This window comes from Parasteatoda tepidariorum, chromosome 9 (genome assembly GCF_982258835.1).
Source record: "Parasteatoda tepidariorum strain Cologne lab strain chromosome 9, Ptep-v5.0, whole genome shotgun sequence".
Classification (NCBI taxonomy): Eukaryota; Metazoa; Arthropoda; class Arachnida; order Araneae; family Theridiidae; genus Parasteatoda; species Parasteatoda tepidariorum.
The window spans coordinates 34,873,337-34,896,456 of NC_141763.1; the positions used below are offsets into that span (position 1 = coordinate 34,873,337).

General features: G+C 31.6%; 1 protein-coding gene across 1 annotated transcript; it reads left to right on the top strand.

Moving 5' to 3' along the window:
- Window positions 1-619: 619 nt before the first annotated feature.
- LOC107453047 (bestrophin-4) lies at window positions 620-19,809 on the top strand. The gene is made up of 10 exons (XM_016069713.5): window positions 620-755; window positions 3,269-3,579; window positions 5,041-5,175; window positions 6,193-6,359; window positions 8,581-8,735; window positions 10,058-10,135; window positions 11,471-11,623; window positions 12,986-13,066; window positions 17,009-17,157; window positions 17,788-19,809. Exons 2-10 carry the CDS (start codon window positions 3,401-3,403, stop codon window positions 18,668-18,670), a joined length of 1,980 nt encoding a protein of 659 aa, XP_015925199.1. The 5' UTR covers window positions 620-755; window positions 3,269-3,400; the 3' UTR covers window positions 18,671-19,809.
- The last annotated feature ends 3,311 nt before the right edge of the window (window positions 19,810-23,120 follow it).

Genomic DNA, 23,120 nt, shown 5'->3' on the forward strand with positions numbered 1-23,120 from the left:
GAAATTTTTTTTTCTTTCACGAGATCATTACTTTAGTAACTCGAGTTCGAATATATGTCAATCGAAAGTGGTACAAAAAAAGAGGGAAAGATATTACGTGTTTCCAGATCTTAACATTCGTAGCAAAACTTCAAAAATAAAAACATTAATAAAGAACGATGAGAATCACTTCCCATTTGAATTGTTATAAGTTTCGTCAACGAGTAAAATTCATTCTCACTCATATCGTTTATTGAGTCACACATTCTGTGTTCTTAAGTTTTAGTTCAGGTGATTCTTTTTCAAGTCCAGGTAATTTTCCATTTGATTATGCTTAATATTTAACAAAAGTTTCTTAGATAAGGCTAATATATTTGTATATTTTAGAAACCAAAACATTCTGTGTTTTCATGGAAAATATTGACGTTTAGAAAGAAATAAACAATGAGAATCAATTTCGGGGGTTGATGAGCGCAGCTAGCAGGGGGGAGTAGTGTCCTAGTCTCATAAAAAAATGAGTTACATTTTATATTTAAAATCTAATGCATGCAACACTTTAATAGGTGCAAACTACTTAATTTAAAGCTTTAAAAGAGATAAATACGTACTTAAAAATTCTGCCAGCAATTATGTGTTATAAGAACGCCAAGTATATCAGCTGTCATAAATAATAAGAGATAAGACAAAGTCCTTAAAGTTTTACTTTTACTGCTTTCTTTATATTGTGTTCATTATGCATGTTTCTAAGAAATCATGGGATCTAACTCTTATTTTATGTGAGTATCTTTCTTACTAATGTTTTTTTTATTTTCGCTGCGTATAAATTTTTTCTAAACACAAAATGAAGCTTATAGTACCAGCAATTATTATTATTTTAAATAAAGAAATATATAGACATGTTTATATAATATAAGCTACTGATATATAGCTCTTATTAAATAAGTGATCCGAACAGAAATTTGAAACAGAATTCTTTGGGTTAGTGAGAGATGGGTACGGAGCTGGTCTCAATAGTAATTCTTATCTATGTATCAATTTACTATAGTCTTGCTTGAGATTAGTTTTGTGACTTGCAAAAAATATTCGAAATATTATTTCTTTTAATACAATTTTTTTAAAATTTTTTTTTTGTGTACGTTTATATCGCAATACAATAAATATAATTATTGGAATAAAGAAATTTTTTTAAAAATATTCCTAATCGATTAGCTAAAAAATGGGAACAGAGAATTTCATTTTCGAAATTTTAAATGAGTCCTCGTATATTATATTTTTCAATAATATTATAATTGCATTTGAATAAATATTTGATTGCATTAAATTTGAAATCAATGAACCAGACAAAATAATTCTTTACATTTTTATAATTGATCGCATTTTTTTAAGTGATTTTTCCGTTTCTCTTTTTTTTTCAGTGCATTTTTTCGCCGTACATGAACATAAAAGTTTCCCTGTGTTCGGTAAAAAATTTACATGATTACTAAGGATAATGCAATTGTTAAATTTACGAATTATGAAAACAAATTTACGAAGATAAAATATTAGTATAATTCACTTTACAACCAGATAAATTTTAAACTCGTTAAATTCAGAGTTTTTATAAATTAATGCTAAATATATATTTTTCCACTTTATTTAATAAAAATACTTACACAAAATAAGAGATTAAAAATGTAGTTTAGTGCCATTTGTAAAATAAATTTCTTTTTCACTTCCAGTTAGAAAGAAATTGATGGATGACTAATACATTTCATGTGCAGTTATCTGTAGACATAACATTGCTCATTTTTATTAAATATCTCATCTTATTTACATAATTGCGTCTCTGTATAAGATTTTCTAACATACGAGTCAAATTTTAGTTTTAAAATTGAATTCAAGGACGCTTTGGCTCAAAATTTTTATGAAAGATATTTTTCATACTTTAAGGGCAAACTCTTTCAGATTAGGAAATCAGTTAAAAAAAAATTTGAGAAATATCGGCATCGTAATCATTACACGATTCTAGTATTCGCAATTTTATATGCATGAAAATGGTCTTTCAAAAACTTCATAAATACTTAAAAATTTTTGAAAAATTACTTTGATGGATAAATAAGTTGCTACCTTTGAGCATGCATCAAAACATTGGACAAATTTTTCAAAAAAACTTTCAAACTATTAAAATAAGCTATCTAGTACTGCCGTTTAAGAATATTATCGTTCTTTTGGAACCCTCAAACTATCTTTAACTTTTAATTATATATACATAGTTACACTGACTCAGCTAACCAGCTGACTCATGTCCAAAATTGGCTCTTTTTGGTTAGAAAAATATATTTTTTAAAAGTATTAAATAAATAAAACCAAGAAACAAGCAGCAAGATATCCTCATCGGCCTCAAAAATATTCACATGGAAATAAAAGTTGGCATTAGTCAAGCGTTCCAAAATAAGCGCCAATTCTCAAGACTTGCCAGACATGAATCAGAAGAAACAAAATAGTTTTATTTCCTTCTGCATATTTTTGAGGCCAATAAGATTTTAATCAAGCAATTTTTTAGGTAGTCACGGAGAATTTTTACTACAATTAATGCTTATTAATGTTTAGACTGAACTACAAATTTACTCTGAAATTGATTTCAAGTGAATTATATTTAAACTTAAATGCTGTCAAAATTTAGAACTGTATTATGCTCCCATCTTTTGAGAGCTGCCTGTATACTTAACATCTGTTCAGGTTACCTAATAACAAAAAAAAGACATACTTAAAATTTTGACATTCCATCAAATCGAGCCCTTTGGATCACTTCATTTAAAGTCTATGAGAAAATTTCTTATTAATTTTATTTACGTTAAATTTAGGTTCTCGCTCTCAACAAATCGCAGCCCTGCATAAGTCTGTAACTATAATTTGATATAGGGACTTAAGTTAGGGATTATGAATTTAAACCTTAATATCTCTCATGGGCTGCAATAGTGGCAAGAGTTTTGGACTAAGAACAGGTGCAAATATGAAAAAACAAATTCTTTCAGCAGCAATACTAGCACAACTCCTAATTCAACTTAAAGGTAATCTTCGTTTAAGCAAACTGAAGCATTTCTTATGCATTTTCCTTAGCAATGAAAACTTTAAACCCACTTATCTCAAAACTTGATTTTTTGAGTTGTGCCGCTATTGCATCCCATGAGCGATATATTGTTTTATATTGATGTTTATGAGAGAGGTAAGAAATTATTCAAATTTTATTTATTTATTCTTCGTTTATAAGCAGTTACAGTGTATTTTATGTTGTTGTTTTTATCTTTAGGTACGACAATGAACAGACTCTTTTACGGAATCGTGTATGACGTGAGAACATACAGAGTGGAATAAAAGGTTAGATATTCCACAACTGCAGCGAGATCTAAATCAAATTCAACTGTTGATATTTAATAGCATTATGACAATTTCGTATTCACTGGATGTGGCAAAAGCCAGATTTTGTGGTTTGGCACAGCTTTTGTTACGATGGAAAGGTGGAGTTTATAAGATTCTTTGGAGAGAGTTCTTACTGTTTTGCATGGCATATACAGCTTTAAGTGTCACCTACAGATATTACTTGAGTGAAGAGCAGAAAGTGTAAGTTATACATATATAGTTTATTGTTATATAGTTAACAAATTATAAGGGTTTTATGCACGAAAAGTGGCACATATCCCTCAATGTAGAATATGCGAAAATGAACTAATTAAATTTGTAATATGGGAGACGCAGAATGTACTATAATTTAGCGAGTTCATTGCAAATAAATACTTTGCAAAATCTCCTAATGGCGTAGTAACTTCCTATTTGCATTCTACGCTGACACCAAAATGGAAACTATTTTATGTAATTTAAACCATTTTAAAGTAGCCTTCCTACTCTCACTTCTCTTTTTACAAAAATAGTTTAAGTTTTTAATATAGTTGTATGTTTCTCATTTCACATATACCTCTCTATTAGACCAACTTGCTGTTGTTTTGGCATCAGCTCAGGCGCTGTCCACGTTGAATACCGTTCCGTGACATTCCCAATAGGGTCGCTGAAAGTTAAAAACTTGAGGAAACCCCAAGGCTATGCGCTTGGGTGAAGTGAAGTGATTGCTATTTTCTTGATTGCAGTTTAGTTGGTTTATATTTAGATTCCGATTCTTTTACTGCCATGCACCTCGAAGCTTTGTTTGCATATCATACAGGTTATTGTGATAAATTCCTGGAAACGTGATAAATTCCTTTAAATAAAAGTCAAGGAGAGAGCTATGACTAGAAAAGCAATTCCTACAATTAAAGAACGTCTAATAAACCATTATTGGTTTATTAGACTGACTAACCAAGTAACATTTAAAACACAAAGCAGGGTAGCATAAAATTAAGCTACAGATCCGTAGAAAAGGATGTGTTGGTCAGTCCTTGTCGGAATCCTTCAGAGATCTCTTAATCGAAATTTTTTTCCCGATATACAGGTATTTGATATTACTGATCTTTATGTGACAACTTTAATTTATTATGAAGGAAATCTCTCTGTTTCTTCATTAGCAACTCGTATAATTTTTAATTGCGTGATTGGTTTTATATTTTTAAGATTGGTGGCTCCTTACACTTTTAAAAAGTAATTTTTGGAAGACTTTACTCATACTGACAGCAAAACTTAAAAAGCCAGGGTTTTTCAATCAAGCAAGGCAACTAAATACCCAAGTTACAGCTACTATAAAAGAAAGTTTGAGCCTTGTATACTGATAAACGAAATTTCTTATCATGCTTACAGTTAAAATCAAACATAGAAAGGTACATAACAACTTGTTTTCCTTTAGAAAGTTATTTAATATTTAAAAATGGAAAAGATTAATCTGGATCTTAGAACCTAAATTTGATTGAGGACGATAAAAACCCATTTGAGAGGCATATTTTGTTTCTCTTTCTATTAAAATTTCTTCAAGTTATGATTTTAAATATTAACATATTTTAATGCTTGTATTGCAACAGTATTTAATATCCTTCATTTGTAAAAAGATAAAATATTTATAATTATTAAAAATTTTGATGAAAATTATTTTTTTTCCAGAGTATTTGAAAAGTGGGTGATCTTTGTGGAAACTTTTACAAATTCTATACCACTGTCATTCGTACTGGGCTTTTACGTTTCTCTTGTTATTGGCAGATGGTGGAGTCAGTATGAAACAATTCCTTGGCCAGATAGGTAAGTTCAATCAAATAATGATATTATTATTAATTAAATTCTAATATTATTAATAAATTTTAATAGTATTATGAATGCATTAATTTTTAGCATTAATTAGTGCTTTTACACATTTTTGAATTTAGGATTACTGAGTTCATAATTCTTAATCAACTAATAAACGTTTCTTCATTCTATCTTAACTAAAAGCTTTATTTACTAATTTGCGTCATTAAATGACTGTAATAATTTGGTGTACTTGTTATTGTACATTAAACTTTATGTATTACCGTGGAACGTAAATCTGGTAGATCTTCTATAATCACACGAGTGTAATTTAATAATGCTTTCGATGTTAATGTCAATGCATCTGTACTCAAAACTAACAGGCTATGCATAATCTGAAGTTTCTCCGATTTATAAATATGTTTAGTCAAAATAAATCTAATATACAGTATGTCCAAAATAAAACACAGCCCAGAAAAGCAAATGGTCAAAATAAAAAAGGAATGTATATTGAAGACAAATTACCAGAAATGTTAAATTTTGTAATCTTTCAATTGACAAATCGAGCGCGCTTAGCTAGATTATTGAAGAGATGAATTAACATTTGTGGGAAATCATTTTTGATCTCATGTTCGATTTTTGCCTTTAGTTAGGTGTTAGATGTTGATCAACTTGCGTATCAGACTTTAGGGAGGTCACAGCTCGTTTGAAATCAGGTCGTCCCATAAAAACTTCTTCAGGAGAGACATGGTTGACCCAGATGTATGGACAGTTGCTCAATTCTAATGAAACCATTGACATCTATCAGAGCATATAAATACTCTGCAAACAATTGCTCTTTTTTTGATCGCGTTATTTTTGTTTTTCTGTGGTTATGTGAGGAATACTGTATAAACAAAAAAAAAATAATGTCGACTGCAAACTGGAATTAACAAAAAGAAATATTTTCTAATTTGACAATATACGTTTCAAAATGTTCATACATTATAAGATACAAATAGTAAAATCTTGTAATTTTCACAATATTCTTAGGATAGCATTGAGCGTCAGCTGTTATGTGCAAGGCAACGATGAGAGAAGTAGAATGATTAGGCGGACTTTGGTTCGTTATGCCATTTTAGCGAAAGTGCTCACTTTTCAGGCTGTAAGCACGTCTGTAAAAAGAAGATTTCCTAGCACACAACATCTAGTTGCTGCAGGTTGTATAAACTTATTTTGATTCTATGTATATAAAGATTAAATTTTATAATAAGAGGCATAGCTTACATTTTGTCCAATTTAAGATTGTACTATTTCATGGAATTCCTTTTTAGGTGTGTTCCATTGAGCTTAATAACGTTTCAAAATTGTTTAAAAATTCTATTTGTCACAATTTTTACGGATTATATACTACTAACTCGACACTTTCCAAAATAAGTCGTTGAATTTTAAAACTTAAAGTAATTAAAAAAAATCTGAAGGGTGATTCTAAACACACTCTGTTACAAGTAGACGATAATTTATGTTCTGGGTTTATTTTTGAAGAAAGCGAAATTAACTGGGAGACATTAAGAAATTAAAAGAACGTAAAGGCCTGGTTTCTTAGGACAGGTCGGCGTTACGAAACGTCAGCTTGAAGCAAACGCTAACCCCTGATTGGTCAATTTGTGAATTACACAGCATACGTCATCGAACGCTCAGCATGAACGACGACTGACGTCCGAATCAAGTGCAGTCGGATTACAACGTAATGTTGTTGTTGTTGTTACTAATTCCCATCTGGTCTGACGGAGTCAGACCAGATCAATAAATCCGTTGACATTTAGGTGGTCTGAAACTAAAAGGGGAGAGGAATGAATGTCGTGTCGTTCCAGTCCAGCCCTAAACAGTTCAAGAGACAGTTGACAACGTTATGTTAACGACAGAAACAATGGCGGACAACATCCAACAGAGCATTGAAATCAGCCAAGAGTTTGATTTTAACATTAAACATAGCTTCTTTCTCTTCTTCCTTTATGTAAGCTATAATGTGTTTTCTCTTGGAATAAGTCGTTATTTGTTCTCTAAAGCACTGGTTGGCAATAACAAAATCAATACAAATTCAAAATAAACATTTGTTTAAGTTATTAACGCAAGCGCAATGCAAGACAAGGTCTGCGTTGGACCGACTGCTCACGCTGGGCTAACAAAACAGTATTTTGTTGGTGTCAGCGGTACGTCAACTTCCCGCTGGCGCCCAGAGAAGGCACTTGTCTTAAGCTTAGCTCATTGGCCGCCTGACTGCAAATTTGTAGCCTTCAGCCTTCTTCTCCGTGCTGATCTATTGAGTATAATTATTCTCCAGTTACTCTGTCTTTGTATTGCAAATCCAGCTCTGGACAGTCCTGCTCAATTTAGGCATGTTTATTACTTGAACACGTATTGGTTTAGTCAGAAAATTCTTTTGGCTTTTCTGTGATCTTTCTTTCGAGCAAATTGTTCTGCTACTTTTGAATGCTTATAATTGAATAGTTCGTATTTTGAAGAGTTCTCTGACAAGGAGACCATACCAGCAAGTAAGACGGTAATGACAGTGAGTTAGCAAAAAGATTTTGCTGATTAAAAAAAACTTAAATCTTTAATTCGTTTATTGATTGAAACACTTACTAAACAAGAAACAGGTTAATTTTAAACCATTTTGGGGTTGTCTTCATAAATGTTCAAAAGCATGTTCAAGAGTTATTACTACATCGCATAATAAACAAAGAGAATTCAAGAATTTATATTTATAATTTTTCTGTAACAAATGTTATATTATTGCAAGTTCATTTTCTATACCTTAATAAATATTTTTTAGGTACAGTAAATATTTATTTTATAATATTTTCACTTAAAAATATCATTTTATGTAAATATAAATGCATTTATGATAGGGAATTTTTCTGAATAATTCGAAGGACTCATTAACTTCTAAAATAAGGTAAATGAAACAAAAAAAAAACTCACAATTTGCAAATTATTAGACACACGTTTCTCAATTGTTTAGTAGATATAATTATTTAAAAATTCTTCTCATTCACTGATTTTTAATTTTAAAGTTTTATGTTTAGAAATTCAATAGCTTTTATGCATAAACTTAAAGATGAAATCAAAAGGAGGATTATAGTATTTTTTAAAAATTTAACACAGACTTCATAGTTTAAAAAAACTGCAGAAGCATAAATTACTGTTTCATATTAACCTTAAATCCCGATTGATCTTACTTTTTAACTGTATAAAAAGGATACTTGTGTCATTTTGAACAGTCGATGAAGAGAATGTTAAAAGAATTTTACATCGATAAAGTATTAGGTTGAACTAAATTTCAATACTGTAACTATTATCATAATTGTATATTGTTCGTATAGAAAATAAAATCTGGTTTTTCCAAATGCGCATTACAGTAAAATTATTCTGTTACAGGAATAATGACTCAAGCAGAAAGAAGCGTGTATGAAAAAGTATCATTCCCATATGGTAAATGGTGGTTGCCGCTACATTGGTTTACAGCTTTGGCGACAAGAGCTTTTAAAGAAAACCGAATAAAAGATTCAATCTTACTCAACGGATTATTTAAAGTAATAAATTTTGAAAATAATCTAATTCAAAGGTTTCTAAACTGTGTCTGACTGGGTATATCAATAATCTGTATAATTTACGTGAATTTTTGATTTACAGAAATTTCTTAATTCTGTTATATTCCATATCACTATTCTAATTATATTCAATTCAGTTTTAATTTCATATCACTATTCTTATTATATTTAATTCTGTTTTAATTCTATATCCTTACCTATTCCACAAACACAGTTCAACGAATTTATCAAGAATCTGAAAATTCATACACTTTTAATAAAGACGGAATCGTTATTTAAGCTATTTTTTATTGTATATACGTTTTTTTTTTTAAAATCAAAGCATTGATTTTTTTTTTAAATCAAGCATTTTTTTTTAAAAATCAAAGCATGATAAAAGGAAACATAAACAAGCTGAAAATGAAATAAAAAGTAACTTCAATTACTTATGTAAACAAAACAATTTAGTTCCAATTCCGTAACAGCTTTCATAAGAACAAAACTTAACGTATAAACGGTGTTATGAAATAACACATGAATTTTAAATAACAATATGGGAAGAATAAGACAGTTTTTTATTTTTGTCAACTTAAAATTTGTTAAAAATAACAATAGAAATTTATTTAAATTTTGTAAACGTTTTAGTCATGGCGATGGTGTGTTTTTATTAAACATTTGAAACCATTTAATTAATTTCCATTATACTTAGCCATTAAGTAAGTACTTCGTAATCATCGGTTGTGACATTTTTTTCAAATTTTTAAATTATGTTTTGAGCTTTAGCATCATTAGGATTTTGTAAAATAAATAATAAGCAGTTTTCAAGCTGTAATTCTGTAAAAAAATATTGTATAAAAAGCAACGTATATTCTGTTTTGTGACAGCTATATTTTGTTTATTTTATATTTTAAGATTAAAGTCTTGCCGTTTGAAATATGTTTGTTAAACAGCAGACGCAAGAATTTCTGTCATTATAGAAACATCAAGCCATTACATGCTGACTTTTCTATATAGTAAGTCTACGCGTTAAACCGACGAACTGTTTGTTTACGTATGGGACTGTTAGTTTTCGATAATGATTTAACTAACTGTATTTTTACGTATCGATCTAACTAACTGTATTTTTACGTATCGATCTAACTAACTGCATGTTTACGTTATCGATCTACGTAATACGATTACGTAACCGTGTTTATTTATAGAACTGATACACGTAATTCCTGCTCAGTATATAATTTATTTAGCATAATAGTTAGCTTAACTCTTTTAAATACAATTGTCAATCAGTATATTGATTTGAATAACTTGCATTATTCAATTTTCAGGAAATACTTGATTTTAGAACATCCTGTGCTATTATGTTTGGTTATGATTGGATCAGTGTTCCGTTGATATACACACAGGCAAGTTATAACATTTTTCAATTTCCTTTATTCCATTAAAATAATATTTTGACCCGATTATTCTTCATACTTGAATTATAACTGTTTAATGAATGAATTAGACCGATGAATTAGATCCACCAATACGCTAGCCAACCAACCATCTAACTTTTTGGTATATTAAATTTTATTTCCAGCTATTTACTAAGATTTTCAATGAAGTAGGATTTTTTGGCTCATTGTATTGTTAAAGTCTTTTTTAAGTATCTATTTCATATTTAAAATGTGATTTTTTGGAGAAATGAGGCAATTATTTAAATTAGTATTGCTGTAATATATTCTTCTCTTACTTCATATCCAAAGACTTTATTCGAAGCTTCTGTCACAAATTTGACACATCCTTCCATGGGCTGAGTCTGAACTTGGGTATTTTTTAAATGCGTGTAGTGTCAGAATTGATGAGTGATTTAATCCTTTCACATCCTACGGGCCATATATGTCTTAAGTGGACTGTTAAGCTAAATAGATTCCATTTAACATTAAATTTGCATATTGAAGTCTTTCGAATGTTCTTTTTTTATTTGGATGGTTGGCAACATTTGTAAAACTAGCATGGCGGTATAGCCATGAAGAAATCGCTTATTTGTGAAGACTTATGCATCATTTTGTGAAAAAAAATAACTGAAATAGAGCTAAAAAAAGTGAGTGCAATAATATAAATATCACCTATATTCTCTCATGTTGTTTTAAATTATAATTTGCATGATTATGACACCTTATCGTATTAAAAAACCATTATTACTTTTCCAACTTGGGTACTTTTCCAACTTGGGTATAACTTGGGTATTCCGAAGAGCCATTGCATTATGACCCCCCTGTTAATAACGTGTAGGACCACCTTTAGCCCTCAAAACTGCTAGCACCCGCCGTGGCATTGATTCCACAAGGTGCTGATAGGTCGCCAACTGATCCTGCAATTCCCTCACATTGCGAGGGGGTAGCGTGGCTGCACGAATTGGGTTTTCCAAGTAGGACCACAAATGCTCTATTGGATTAAGGTCAGGAGAATTTGGGGGCCAAGACATGACTTGAAAGTCACTGGAATGTTCCTCGACGATTCGAAATTCTTTTGCATTAGCTATTTTTGATCACTGATCGAAATTGAGATGTTTTGAGGTACGTCAATGATATTTTTCAATGCAATTGTTTTTGTAGAGGTATGTGCCTCACGACACCTTCCGCTTCATCTGAGTTAGACTGCCAATTGGCGACGATAGTTTAATATCGAATAATTATTGGTGATGTTCTCTAGATACTGCACAATGATTGTTTACAAATAAAATTTTGATTTTGCAGGTGGTAACTATCGCAATTTATACATATTCACTTGCTTTGGTCATTGGAAGCCAATACTTAGACCCATCTAAAGGATACCCAAACCATGAAGTTGATCTCTACATTCCATTTTTTACACTACTACAATTCTTTTTCTATTTTGGGTGGCTAAAGGTGAGTAGGTATGGTTTCCTACATTATAAAGGAATACGTTTGAGAATTTATAAATGTAATAAATTATATCTGAATATTGTAGACCTATTTTATATCGCAGCTCAATAGCTTTCTTTTTTTCCATTACATTTACCACTAACAATCCAAACACACCCTCATCAACTATTATTATTACACTAATTACATTGTTATCTAGTGTTCAAAGTGGTAAGGACAAGTTTCTACAATTCTGTAAATCATCCTTCCAATTGCTCACTGGACATGACTACCTTCAGGCACACTTGCACCGTATTTATCTTGCTGACTCTCCTGACCGCATTTTGTGTAAGGAACATGTAGATATGAATGGCAAGCATCTGTGGAACTGTTCCGCCCTCAGAGATGCTCATAGTTCTTCTTATTTCCAGACAATCTCCACTCCCGGAGATACTTCTTATTTGTTTTGGACTGCAAGACTCTCAGTAACACCACCTAAGAAAGTTGTAAGATCAACGACTGTGGAAAACATTGTACTAATATTAGTGTTTTTGCTTTTTAATTGCTTATATCATTATTTTTTTGCCTATTATAACATTTAAAATAAAGTTTCTAGAAATATATATTAACATGGTGCGTTGCGTTTTTAAAAAGTGCTTAAAGGTGCTTATTTTCGTTTTTTAAAAGCCCTATAGGTGCTTTTTTCATTGGGTGTTTATAATAAGTACTAGATATTCCCTTTTCGAAAAAAGAGATTTTTTTCTTTACCATGTCGATTTTCGGCTCGCATTATGCCAAAGGCCTGGCTTTCACATTGTTCTATTGAAGTTTTCACAATTCATTCAACCACAATCCATTTTTACCTGTCGTCGGTCCAAAGCGTATGAAAGCAGCAATCATTTTGCATGTTTTATGAAATTCTTGCGAGTCCGCATGTGCGTCTACTGAGCTGAGTTCGGTGAGATTCTAGCACTGTCGTGTGTAACTATTCTGCATTTTGCTAGTTATTCTCAATTTCAGGCTTCATTTTCCACCCTCATTTTTCGAACCGAAAAATCTCTTGATCTTCTTATGGTGGCTAATATAGTCAAGAAAAGACTTCTTTGTTACAAACTAGTAATTTTATCATGATCACGTAAAGTCTTTCCATTTTGTTAGTGTATATAGTGCTTAAATATATTTTTTAAGTGCTTGAAAAGTGCTTAAAAGGTGCTTATTTTTTGTTCAAAGATTTGGCTACGCACCCTGATTAAGAGTGGTGTTAACAGAACTCTGTGTATCATTAAACTATTATTATTAAATTATTATTTCATTTTTTATATAATAGTTGCAATATCTACAAAGAGCTTTATACAATAAATAGTACAGTATAAATCAACTTTGCAGGTAGCTGAACAAATTTTGAATCCATACGGTGAAGATGATGACGATTTTGAATTAAACTGGTGTCTTGACAGAGGTGTTCACGTAAGATTATATTTTAATTTAAGTTTTAATTTATATTTTTTCCTTTCTAAAACTTTTATGTCTTGTTCGCATAAGTTTGAAAGTGTAGCGAACCATGTTCAGATGCTGAGCTAATTAAACATGATATGGGCTGTAGGTGGTTTACTTTTCTCGGATAATATAATTAATATTAGTTGTTCATAGTTTTTTAACAAAGCCAATTCATATGTGCGCGAAAAAAATAATGAACAGTAGCAATCTTGCATAGCAATTAGATTACTTTTAAGTTGAGACTATTATTATATAGTAGTAGGTTCAGAGTCTTTTCGTTTAGAATTGTACAATACAAAAGAGATCTATACAGTTCTTTTAAAGATACTATATGCTTATTAATATCTGTGAGTTCCTTTCTGTTTGCAGTGTCTGGTCTATACAGAAGATCGGAAATGCGGAATTTCTCCCATTTCCGAAAATGCCGATTTATTTTTAACTAATGAGAAACTCGATGTGTCGCAAACGATTAATACATGAGAAAATATAATTAACTTTGTGCCATTTTTGAACAAGGGCATTTTGTATTGATTTAATATCAGGTCATGAAGGTACACAAATGCCAACAAATATTTTGCGAATTATAATTAATCACTATCACAAGAATATCAGCAGTAACTTTTACATGTAAATATTTTTTGACATTATATTACAGAATAAACACACCTGCGAGTTTCGCAATTGGAGCCCCTTTCTTCTTTGGGTGACAATGAGTGAAAATGGGCGGCAAAGAATAAGTGGAGGTAAATTTCAACAAACGCAAGGAAAATTTGTTGAAATTTACCTCCACTTATTCGAGGATAGAGCGTTCGCCTTCCAATGCGGCGAACCGGGTTCGAATCCCAGTCGATACGAATTTCGCATCCGGCTTGCACCGACCTCAGTGCTGACGTGAAATATCCTCAGTGGTAGACGGATCATGGGTTAGAGTCCCCTTACCGCCAGGCTAACCGAGGGAGGCTCTCGTGGTCTTCCTTTCCATGTAACGCAAATGCGGGTTGGCTCCATCAAAAATCCCTCCACGAAGGGAAATTTCTCCCAATGCTCGATCCAGGAGTTCCCTTGTTTTCTGGATAGGGTTCAAAATTACAAGGCTACGGAGTTGAACACCAGTAGTACGACAAACCCATAAAATTCGGTCGGTAAAAAAAAAACAGAGGAAAAAGTCTAAAATAAGAGGATCCCCAGCATTGTTACACTGCTAACAACCGTAATACCATATCCGTATCCTGGTAACCATGTTGTATTGTTATCCAACCGCAACACTGATAATTCCAACGAGTTTCCCTCCTTTCCTTACCGTTTATCACAGAGCTTTTTAATCTGATTCACTATTTCTTCTCAAACTTGCTTAAGTAATCTAGGTGAAGCTATTCCCCCTAAATGTAATTTCTCATTTAAATTTAAAACTTTTTTTTAAACATTTTATGTCATTCTTTAATTTGTAATTGTTCTTCTGTGTCCTAACCCCTGTCTTTTCAGCAAGCTTAGTGGTTCTGCAGGGTTGTAGGATTGGGCACTAGAAGTGCGCGGGACCGCACATGCGTCTTCTGGGTGACGGCTGTGTGATTTCCGTATCCGAGGGGGCCCGAGCCCTTCGGACCTCCAGAGTGTATGGGATGACGATTTACGCAGTGGCCACGAAAAGCCGCAATCCCGCTTCGCTGGCCACCTGCGGTGACCGAACACATGGATAAAGAAAGGACGAATAGTGGATCAAAAACTAAAATTCATTGATATGTTAGGTTAGGTAACTTAACTAACCGACCTCAGATCCTTCATTGTCCCGCAGTGGACTGATCGTTAAGACACAGTTCCTAGCAAATCACCGAAGTCAAGCATCACTGGCTACGGTCAGTGTGCGGGTGGGTGACCACTTGGATCAGTCTGCGTAGGGACCGAGGGTGTGTGGTATTGGTCCTCGTTAAACTGTGCTACCGTAAAGTGCTCGACTTCGCGCGCAGGTCGCCGGGCTACCGAAGCGGGGGTGCCATCCCCTAATTGTGCTGGCATGTCTTCGGATCATCCTCCGGGATGTTGCCCAGATCGTCGCCAATAGCCCATTGTGCAGCTCTAGTGCGACGTAAATTAACAACAACAAGATCAAATCCTTCATTGCCATGCATTCTTAAGACATACGCCGCACTTTTAGTTTTCAGTATGCAAAGATCGTTTTTCATTTGTAACTGGGAACTTGATTTTCTTGAAAAGGTGCCAATTTATATTAAGAAAGACAAAATTGACTCTTAGTTCAATGTGTGTAAACTTGTTTAAATGATTTTATTTCTAACTTGTGAGTTCTTCTAATTTTTCAATCAACCTTTCTCTCCGTTTTCCCTTTATTTTTTATTCGTTTCTCGTCTTTTCTTTTTCCCGTTCTTGTTTGAAAATTTTTCACACTTTCATTTTCACACTTTATTCACACTTTACCGACCATTTTCTCTCACGGTAACCTACCTACCATGGTTAACTGCCTGATTAAGAACGGTTTGTTCGGTTCGAAACGCGTGTCTGGGCCATCAGAGCATGAATTACAATATGACCAAGTTTATGAAAAATTGTTTAAAAACACTGTTTATTTTTATGTTTAGAATGAGGAAGCCTCGTTCATGTTAATTTTTTTTACCACTTTTACTAGTGATCAAAATGTGACCGATATGCATAAAATATATATTGCTTATATGTAGACGATATGCATAAAAGTGAAACATGATTGGGGTCAAGATTAATTATTAATTTGCGAAAGAAATTCACTTAATTGTTTATGTAACACAGACCCACTTTTATGAAAATTTAAATTACATAACTTTTTCTTGAACCTTCACAAGTTTACGAGAAATAAATAAATAATTCCAAGAAACTGAAGTGGTGAGGTATTACCTGATCAAACTTCATTCGCTTCAAAATATATAAATGTGAAATTACAGTCGATATGTTCCAACGCTTCGAAAATAGGCGTCCATTTTCAAGACATTGCCAGACTCGAATAATAATAAAGAAACAAAAATGATTTGAAATAGAAACGTTAAATTTAAAACGAAAAATGGAAAACTATTTCAATGCTGATTTCCTTGTTAACGACATCAGTTTCTCCCCGCCTCCCTTTACTCGTAGAAATGCATTTTATCCTGATCTACCTCTCGGCTACTGTGATTTTTCTACTTTTGTTTCCCCGCTTTATTTTTCCATTTTTCGTTGGCAACTTAACGTTTTTTTTTCGTTTTTTTTCTTTCACATGGCAGGGACTGAACTTTATTCTTCGCCTTAAAAGATGCCGGAATTGTTTCTAATTTTGCGTTACCCAGTGGGCACCTGTGAAACAAAGTCACGGAGGCGAGCTACATTACCCACGCCATACTGCCACAAACCCGTTCATAGGGTGGGCCACATTCACACATTACACACAACAGAGGACAACACAAGAGAGAAACATCCATGACCAGAGCGGGATTCAAACCCGCAGCCATTGACTTCGCAGTTAGGCGCGCTAACCGTTCGGCCACCTGACCGGCACTTAACGTTTTTATCTCAAATTATTTTTGTTTCTTTACATTCACGTCTCGCTAGTCTTGAAAATAGGCGCTTATTTTTTAAGCTCTGGCTAGAATAATGTCAACTGTTATTTCAGGTTTGTATATTTTTGAAGCGAATGAAGCTTTCAATCAGATAATATCTTCATAAGTATGCAAGCGAGCAAAATTCTTGGGTTCCTACTCTGATATGGACAAAGCCGCAGGACAAAAAGGAATTCGCTAACCTTATTTGAACTACTTTGATGTCGATAGGTTTTCGGTTACTGACATCAAATTATGATCTGACTTCAGTTATTTTAAATGAATTTGTTCTGATCATTGTATTTTTAGTTCAATAACTGTTTTTATATATAAATATTTTTATGCTTTCCGTTCGCAGCTTTCTTATATTACAGTGGATCATTTGCGTATGAAGCACCCAAAAGTTGATAAAGACTACTTTTGGGATGAAATGGAACCAGTTCTTCCGCAAACCAAAGAATCTGCATTTTATAGTCAACCACAGTTGGGTTCTGCTTTCTATTTAAAGTATGTTATACGTTTTTTTAAAAAAAGAATTAAATTACATCTGATTATTGAGCATGCATTATCTGCGTCTAAAGTACAAACATCGAGTTTTAAGACCGAAAGGTGTTTACAAACCAATAAAAATACCAAGTTTTTCAACTATTGAGGCGAGCTTCGACATCCAAATTCACGCATCCTATTCTATTAGTGAAAATTTATCACATTTGAATTTGAATCAATTTTATGAAAGAAAGGTAATTTATTTTGATATATAACATTTAAAATTAAGATATTTTTTTATAATGTTCGAAGTCGAGTGTATAGACATGCATGAATCAGGTAGGGGAAAATGAAAATGCTTTATTGCTTGTTATTAATATTGAAGTTTTTCTATACGTTCCAAAATCCACTCAAGACTAAAGCGCTTCGCTTTTTGTAATAAAATATTTATAGAAAGTTTTGTTAGATCCCTAAATATGCCATAATTGTGCGATAAAGAAGACAAACCTTTTTATTAACGCTTTTTGTAGCACTTTTTCCTCCTCATTTAGTTCAAAATATCCATATATATTATAGGGACATTATTTTAACACTTCTAGAACGCTTGTTTCTATTCTTATTGCCTACTTGATTAGTGTGCTTTTGTTTTAGTGTTGATGATGCGGAATATCTTCCCATGGATTCTTTATTCGAAGAAGATGAAGAGAGTAACGTATACTCAAGTGAGTCAGTTAAAAGACCTCGAGGTAGACCATCTCTTTTGCAACGAATAATGAGTACTAAACTCAGCCAAAGCCGGAAAAAGAAATCAATTCGAAGGACTATAAAAAACGAAACAAGCGTCAAAGGAATCGTTAACCAGGCATTCGATTCATCTTCTAGCGGCCATATCACTTACCGCAATGCCACAGGTGCTACAAAGACAACGAGTTTAAACAACGCGGTCAATACATATGTAAATCAAAAAAGACCAGTGAGTGCACCTGTCTATTCAGATAGCATTGTATTAGATCGTAAAAGGCAAAATTGTCTGCAGAACGAAGAGAAACAAAGAAATACCGAAAAAGTAGAACCACAACACAACCCAGATGAAATTAGTATCGCTATAACACGATCTATAAGTGTCCCAGCAGAGGCTGATGGTTCGGCAGATGCTGAAAACACAGATAATTCAATGGAAAGTGACATTGAACCGGATAATTTGATGCCCTCCATCGTGGAAGAAACTTCGCGAGCTACGTCTGCAGCTAGCATTGAAGTGCACCAAGATGAAGCTAGTACTAGAAAGCGCCTGGATGCGGTTCATGATCTTGTGGAAGATGCAAATCGAATGCTGTTAGAGTTGAAAAGATCCATATCAGCTGAGCATAAAGAGGGTGACTTAAATGCTGAAAAAACTGAATCAATAAGCAGCACCGAAATTGATAATGATGATGACTCAGCTTGTGCGAAAGAGCAGAACTCTAATGTAGAAACAGCGGAAGTTGTTATTGAAATCGCTAGAGAAGAAAATCGGTCGTCAAGTTTTCTGTAATTAATAACCAAAATGTTCTTAAAGATATAAAATATTTTTGTTTTAAATTTGAATGTAATATATTTTAACCTTATGTAATATAATTTAACCTTATAAAAAACTATGATTGTAAGTTTGAAATCCATGTAAGAGCTTTTAATTCTCCTCGAAACAAATCTATTCTTTTCCTATGCTACAATATATACCAATTTTCCTTAAGTATAAATATCGAAACAAATTGCATTGATAATTATTTTTTTTAAAAATATTATTAAGTATTATATTTTAACTATTAAATTGTGAATAAATTTGATGAACGTCTATTCTACATGCACTAGTTAATATATTTTTTTTTTGTAATAATAAAAGGAGTTGTTAAGTAAAGCGAAAGGAACACCATGTATTTATTCTTATGTATTAGTCTCACGGTTTTCGTACCAACTCTATTATAACCAAACAGTATATAATAATTTTCAATTCAGAAATTGTAATGTTGAAACTGAAAAATGATCAATTGATAACAGTTCTTATTGTAACAATGCGCTATACTAATCCTATGAGAAAAATTCTTTTTTCACTCATTCTTCCCGAACGGACAAATAAAAAATTTTTTAAATGGTTTCTAGATCTAGTGACTACAATTGACCATTACGCTCGAACTATTCCAAATATCTTGATATGCACTTTTCGTCAATCATATTTGACTCTTTAAAGCTAATGCTTCGTTCGGCTTATAAGCTTTACAGTAGAATCTTCCTTGTCGAATTTGTGGCTCTCGCTTTCAAATTTTTGCGACAAATTTTTCGATTTCTGATTTACTTCCAGAATGATTTCGTTCACTTGAATCCATCATTTATTGTGGTACTGCTTTGCTCAATTTTTGAAATTAGAGCCATTTTGTGCGTTCATTACTTGGAAAATGTTGTAAACTCTTTTTGTTAAAACCATTTGAAGCCTTACGCGTTTTATAGAATTTGGTGCTAGTTTGAAAGAGTTTCTAAACAAATTAGATAAAATTTCATTTACATATTCAGATAAATAATATGATATTAACAAATCATGTATGAATTATCTTTTTGTTATAAGTTATAATGTATAAAATCTTAACTATGTGTCAAGACGGTATTTGTTTTGTAAAAATAAATCTTGTATGCAACTACGATTTTTTTTTATCTATTTTTAAATTTTGTGTATATTCTTCTCATTTCTGACTTTTGGTTGTTATTTAAAGTTTCAATGTTATATATTGTTTCAATCAACATGTCATTGTTTGTTTTCATATCGTTGATTCCAGTTGGCAATTTTTGATGTCATCTTCAATACAAAAGTGTTAAAAAGTCTAGCAAAATAATAAAAACATATTTTATTACAGAAAGAGATACACTTTAATATTATATCAAGTGTACCAAAACTGCGTACTTTGTAATTTGGAAACCGTATAATCTCAATTTATATGAGTAACATAAAAAGTAAAAATGAGGATTCAAATAGAAATGTAATATTTTGTGATTATTGAAAAATGTTCGCCATAAAATTGACTTGAATTATGAAAATTGATATTTTTATCTGAATAAGCAAATATTAGCAACTATGTTTTTTACTCTTAAAGTACATGCGTCAAAGATATGTAAATTACTTTCATTTGATCGAAGTAATGTTATTCCTTAGAAATTTTAATTCAAAAAAGTAACTCTAGAAAATAGTTCCTTTTCTCCATTTTTGACCGCTAAAATCGATTTTCGTTGTCAATATTGTAAAAATAGTTTATGACCACTGAAAGTGCCATTTCCAAATGTTGAAATTTGCACTATTTATTAACATTTACGATTAGTTAAAATGAATAATTTTGCTTTATGAATACAATAATCAAACAAATTTATGATATTACATTTTGAAACTTTTATTTGAATAGGCATTATATTTATTAAAATAGTATAAAAATTAAAGCTCCAAACAGTGAAGTTTTTCTATATCATTGTAGGCGTCAGTGTGATTAACAGCGAAGACATAACATCTGGGTGGCGAAGAATTTGAATGTTTTTTCTCCTTCATATTCGCCTCCCAAGCAGCTTTATTTTTAACAGGTAATTTCAGAAGAAGGAATGCGTGATAGTGGTTTATTGGTAATCATTTCTGAAGAGGTTAAACAAATTATTAACCCTGCCGTTTCATCATGGTCAATTATGTTTAATTGAAACATCAAATAGGAACGCAATTATCCATACTGTTACGTTGACTTTGAATGGCGTGCTGTTTTTAATTTAAACTTTAAATACCTGACATGTTTGTTATCAAAAGAATACATTAAATATCTTAACTAAGTGTTTTATAATTATCCGAAAACTTTCGATATTAAAAATGAACATCATTTTCCTCTCTATTTTGAAATTCGTTTTTCACGTAAATTCCGTTAAGTAACCTCTGCGGTACATGAATTCTTTTTAAAATTTAAGTATTTCGTGAATTAGTATTTTGGAAACTCAACAAAGTATTTTCAGTGGTTTAAAAATAATGTGGTCTTTCATAATTATCTGAAAGCTTTAACTATGAAAAATAAGCATCTTACTAGCAATTTCTTTAGCTACTCGACAGCATGCGAATAATAAAATTTAGTTAAAATGAGTGTTTACAATAGTTTATCAATAGTATAACTAAGCGTTAATTTGAAAAATTTCAGATATTAAAAATAATATACGTTTTTTTAATCAACTCGTGAGTGACCTTACAGAGAATTAATTTTTTTTCTTTCTAAAACTGATGTATTTCGTAAATTAATACTTTAAATAATAGTTAATCTTATTGTTCTTTAGCAAATAAATGGTAGAAATAGATTCCTCATAAAATGTAAAAAAACAACAATAAAATACCATACATTTAGAAAAAGGAAACTGAAACACATAACATCCTCATTTATCAGTATGTGCTAATTTAAGTGGAGTTTAATGTAAACTTTTACAGGTGTGAAATATTATTTTACTTTATGCAGATTTAAAAAAATCCGCTAGACTAGTTCACGAGTTGTAGCAAAGTGATTCGTTGAGTTTATAAAAAAAAAATCATAAGTATGTTAATAGTACGTTGCGACCGCACATAAATGTGAGTAACAAATAATTTCCTGACAAGTTCATTTTTTTCTCGGAAAAATACTCTCACTGGGAAAAATAAAAATCAGTGTATTGACGAAACTAAAATTTTTCTCATGATTTTTCTTTAAAAAAAAATTTTAAAAAATCAAGCAACTTCTCTACAAAGACGAATTAAAAACAAGTAAATTGTTTAATAAAAACAAGTAAATCCTGATTTGTTTCTCTTGCTCAGTTAAAGTTTTTCTCTTCTTCGCTTACGATGAATGACCACCTCAATTAACATCGGCGAACAGACGTTTTCCCACATTCATGATTATATGGACAACCGAACACAAATCAGCTTATTCAATTGAATCATGCGAGATTAGGAAATTCTCAAGCTTCTCGGTAACAACCACAGGTTTGAAAATTCGATTGAGTAAGACAAAACCTCTTCTCACTAAAATCGAAGATATCAAGTGAAAACAAAACTTCTAGGTCTTTTAATGCATACAGTATACTGGCTAAAGCAGTCGCCATATTTTACAATCATGAGTCGTAAAAGTCTATATTTAGACTCGCTTAATAGGCCATGGGACAAGTGGATAAAATGTTTACCAATCCGTTTATCAAGTCCGTTTACCAATAAGTTATTTTGGTACACTAGTAAAAAAAGAGCCGCTTTTTTCAGAAACATTAACTTCACCAAAAATTACTTGCGCATTATATTACAATTTGGAGATGGAAAATCATTTCCGGCACTTTAAAACTGAAAGAAAGGATTAACTATCACACTAGATGGCGCTCTTATAAATTGAATTATTAAATAGTGCAAATGAAACGTGCAAAATTATGTTGTGATTATTTTATTTATAATTTCTCTTATATTTAAAAATAATATTTAAATACAAAAATTTTGAAAAAAAAAATTAGTTCTATAGCAGAATATAAAAATAATTTTGTCCATCAATGAGCTAACAGCATCAGTTTTGTTGTACTTAAAATGTCTTTTTACTCTGTTGTTGACTTCGCAATGACAACTTCATCTTGTTTACATTTCCGAAGAAAGAAAAATTGTGCAATTCCTACTACATAGAATTCTAAACAAAAACTACTTATTTGTAAGAAAAGTGGCTAACGTCAGAATGATAAAAGAAAATTGTGTCAGAGGAGTTAAACATTTAGATTTATTCGAATTCAAATCTGGGACATCACAAAAAGTGTTATGCTCAATTAACTGATAAGATAGGAATATCCAAGGCTAAAAAAATGAAAAAGATAAAAACGTTATTTCGAAGGAATCAAACAAAAGGTGTGTCATTCTCTTATGCAAACCTGTAACATTTTTGGTATTTTTCTGGATACTTGTTTATTATGTGAAAAAGAAAGAAATGTATACGCAAAAT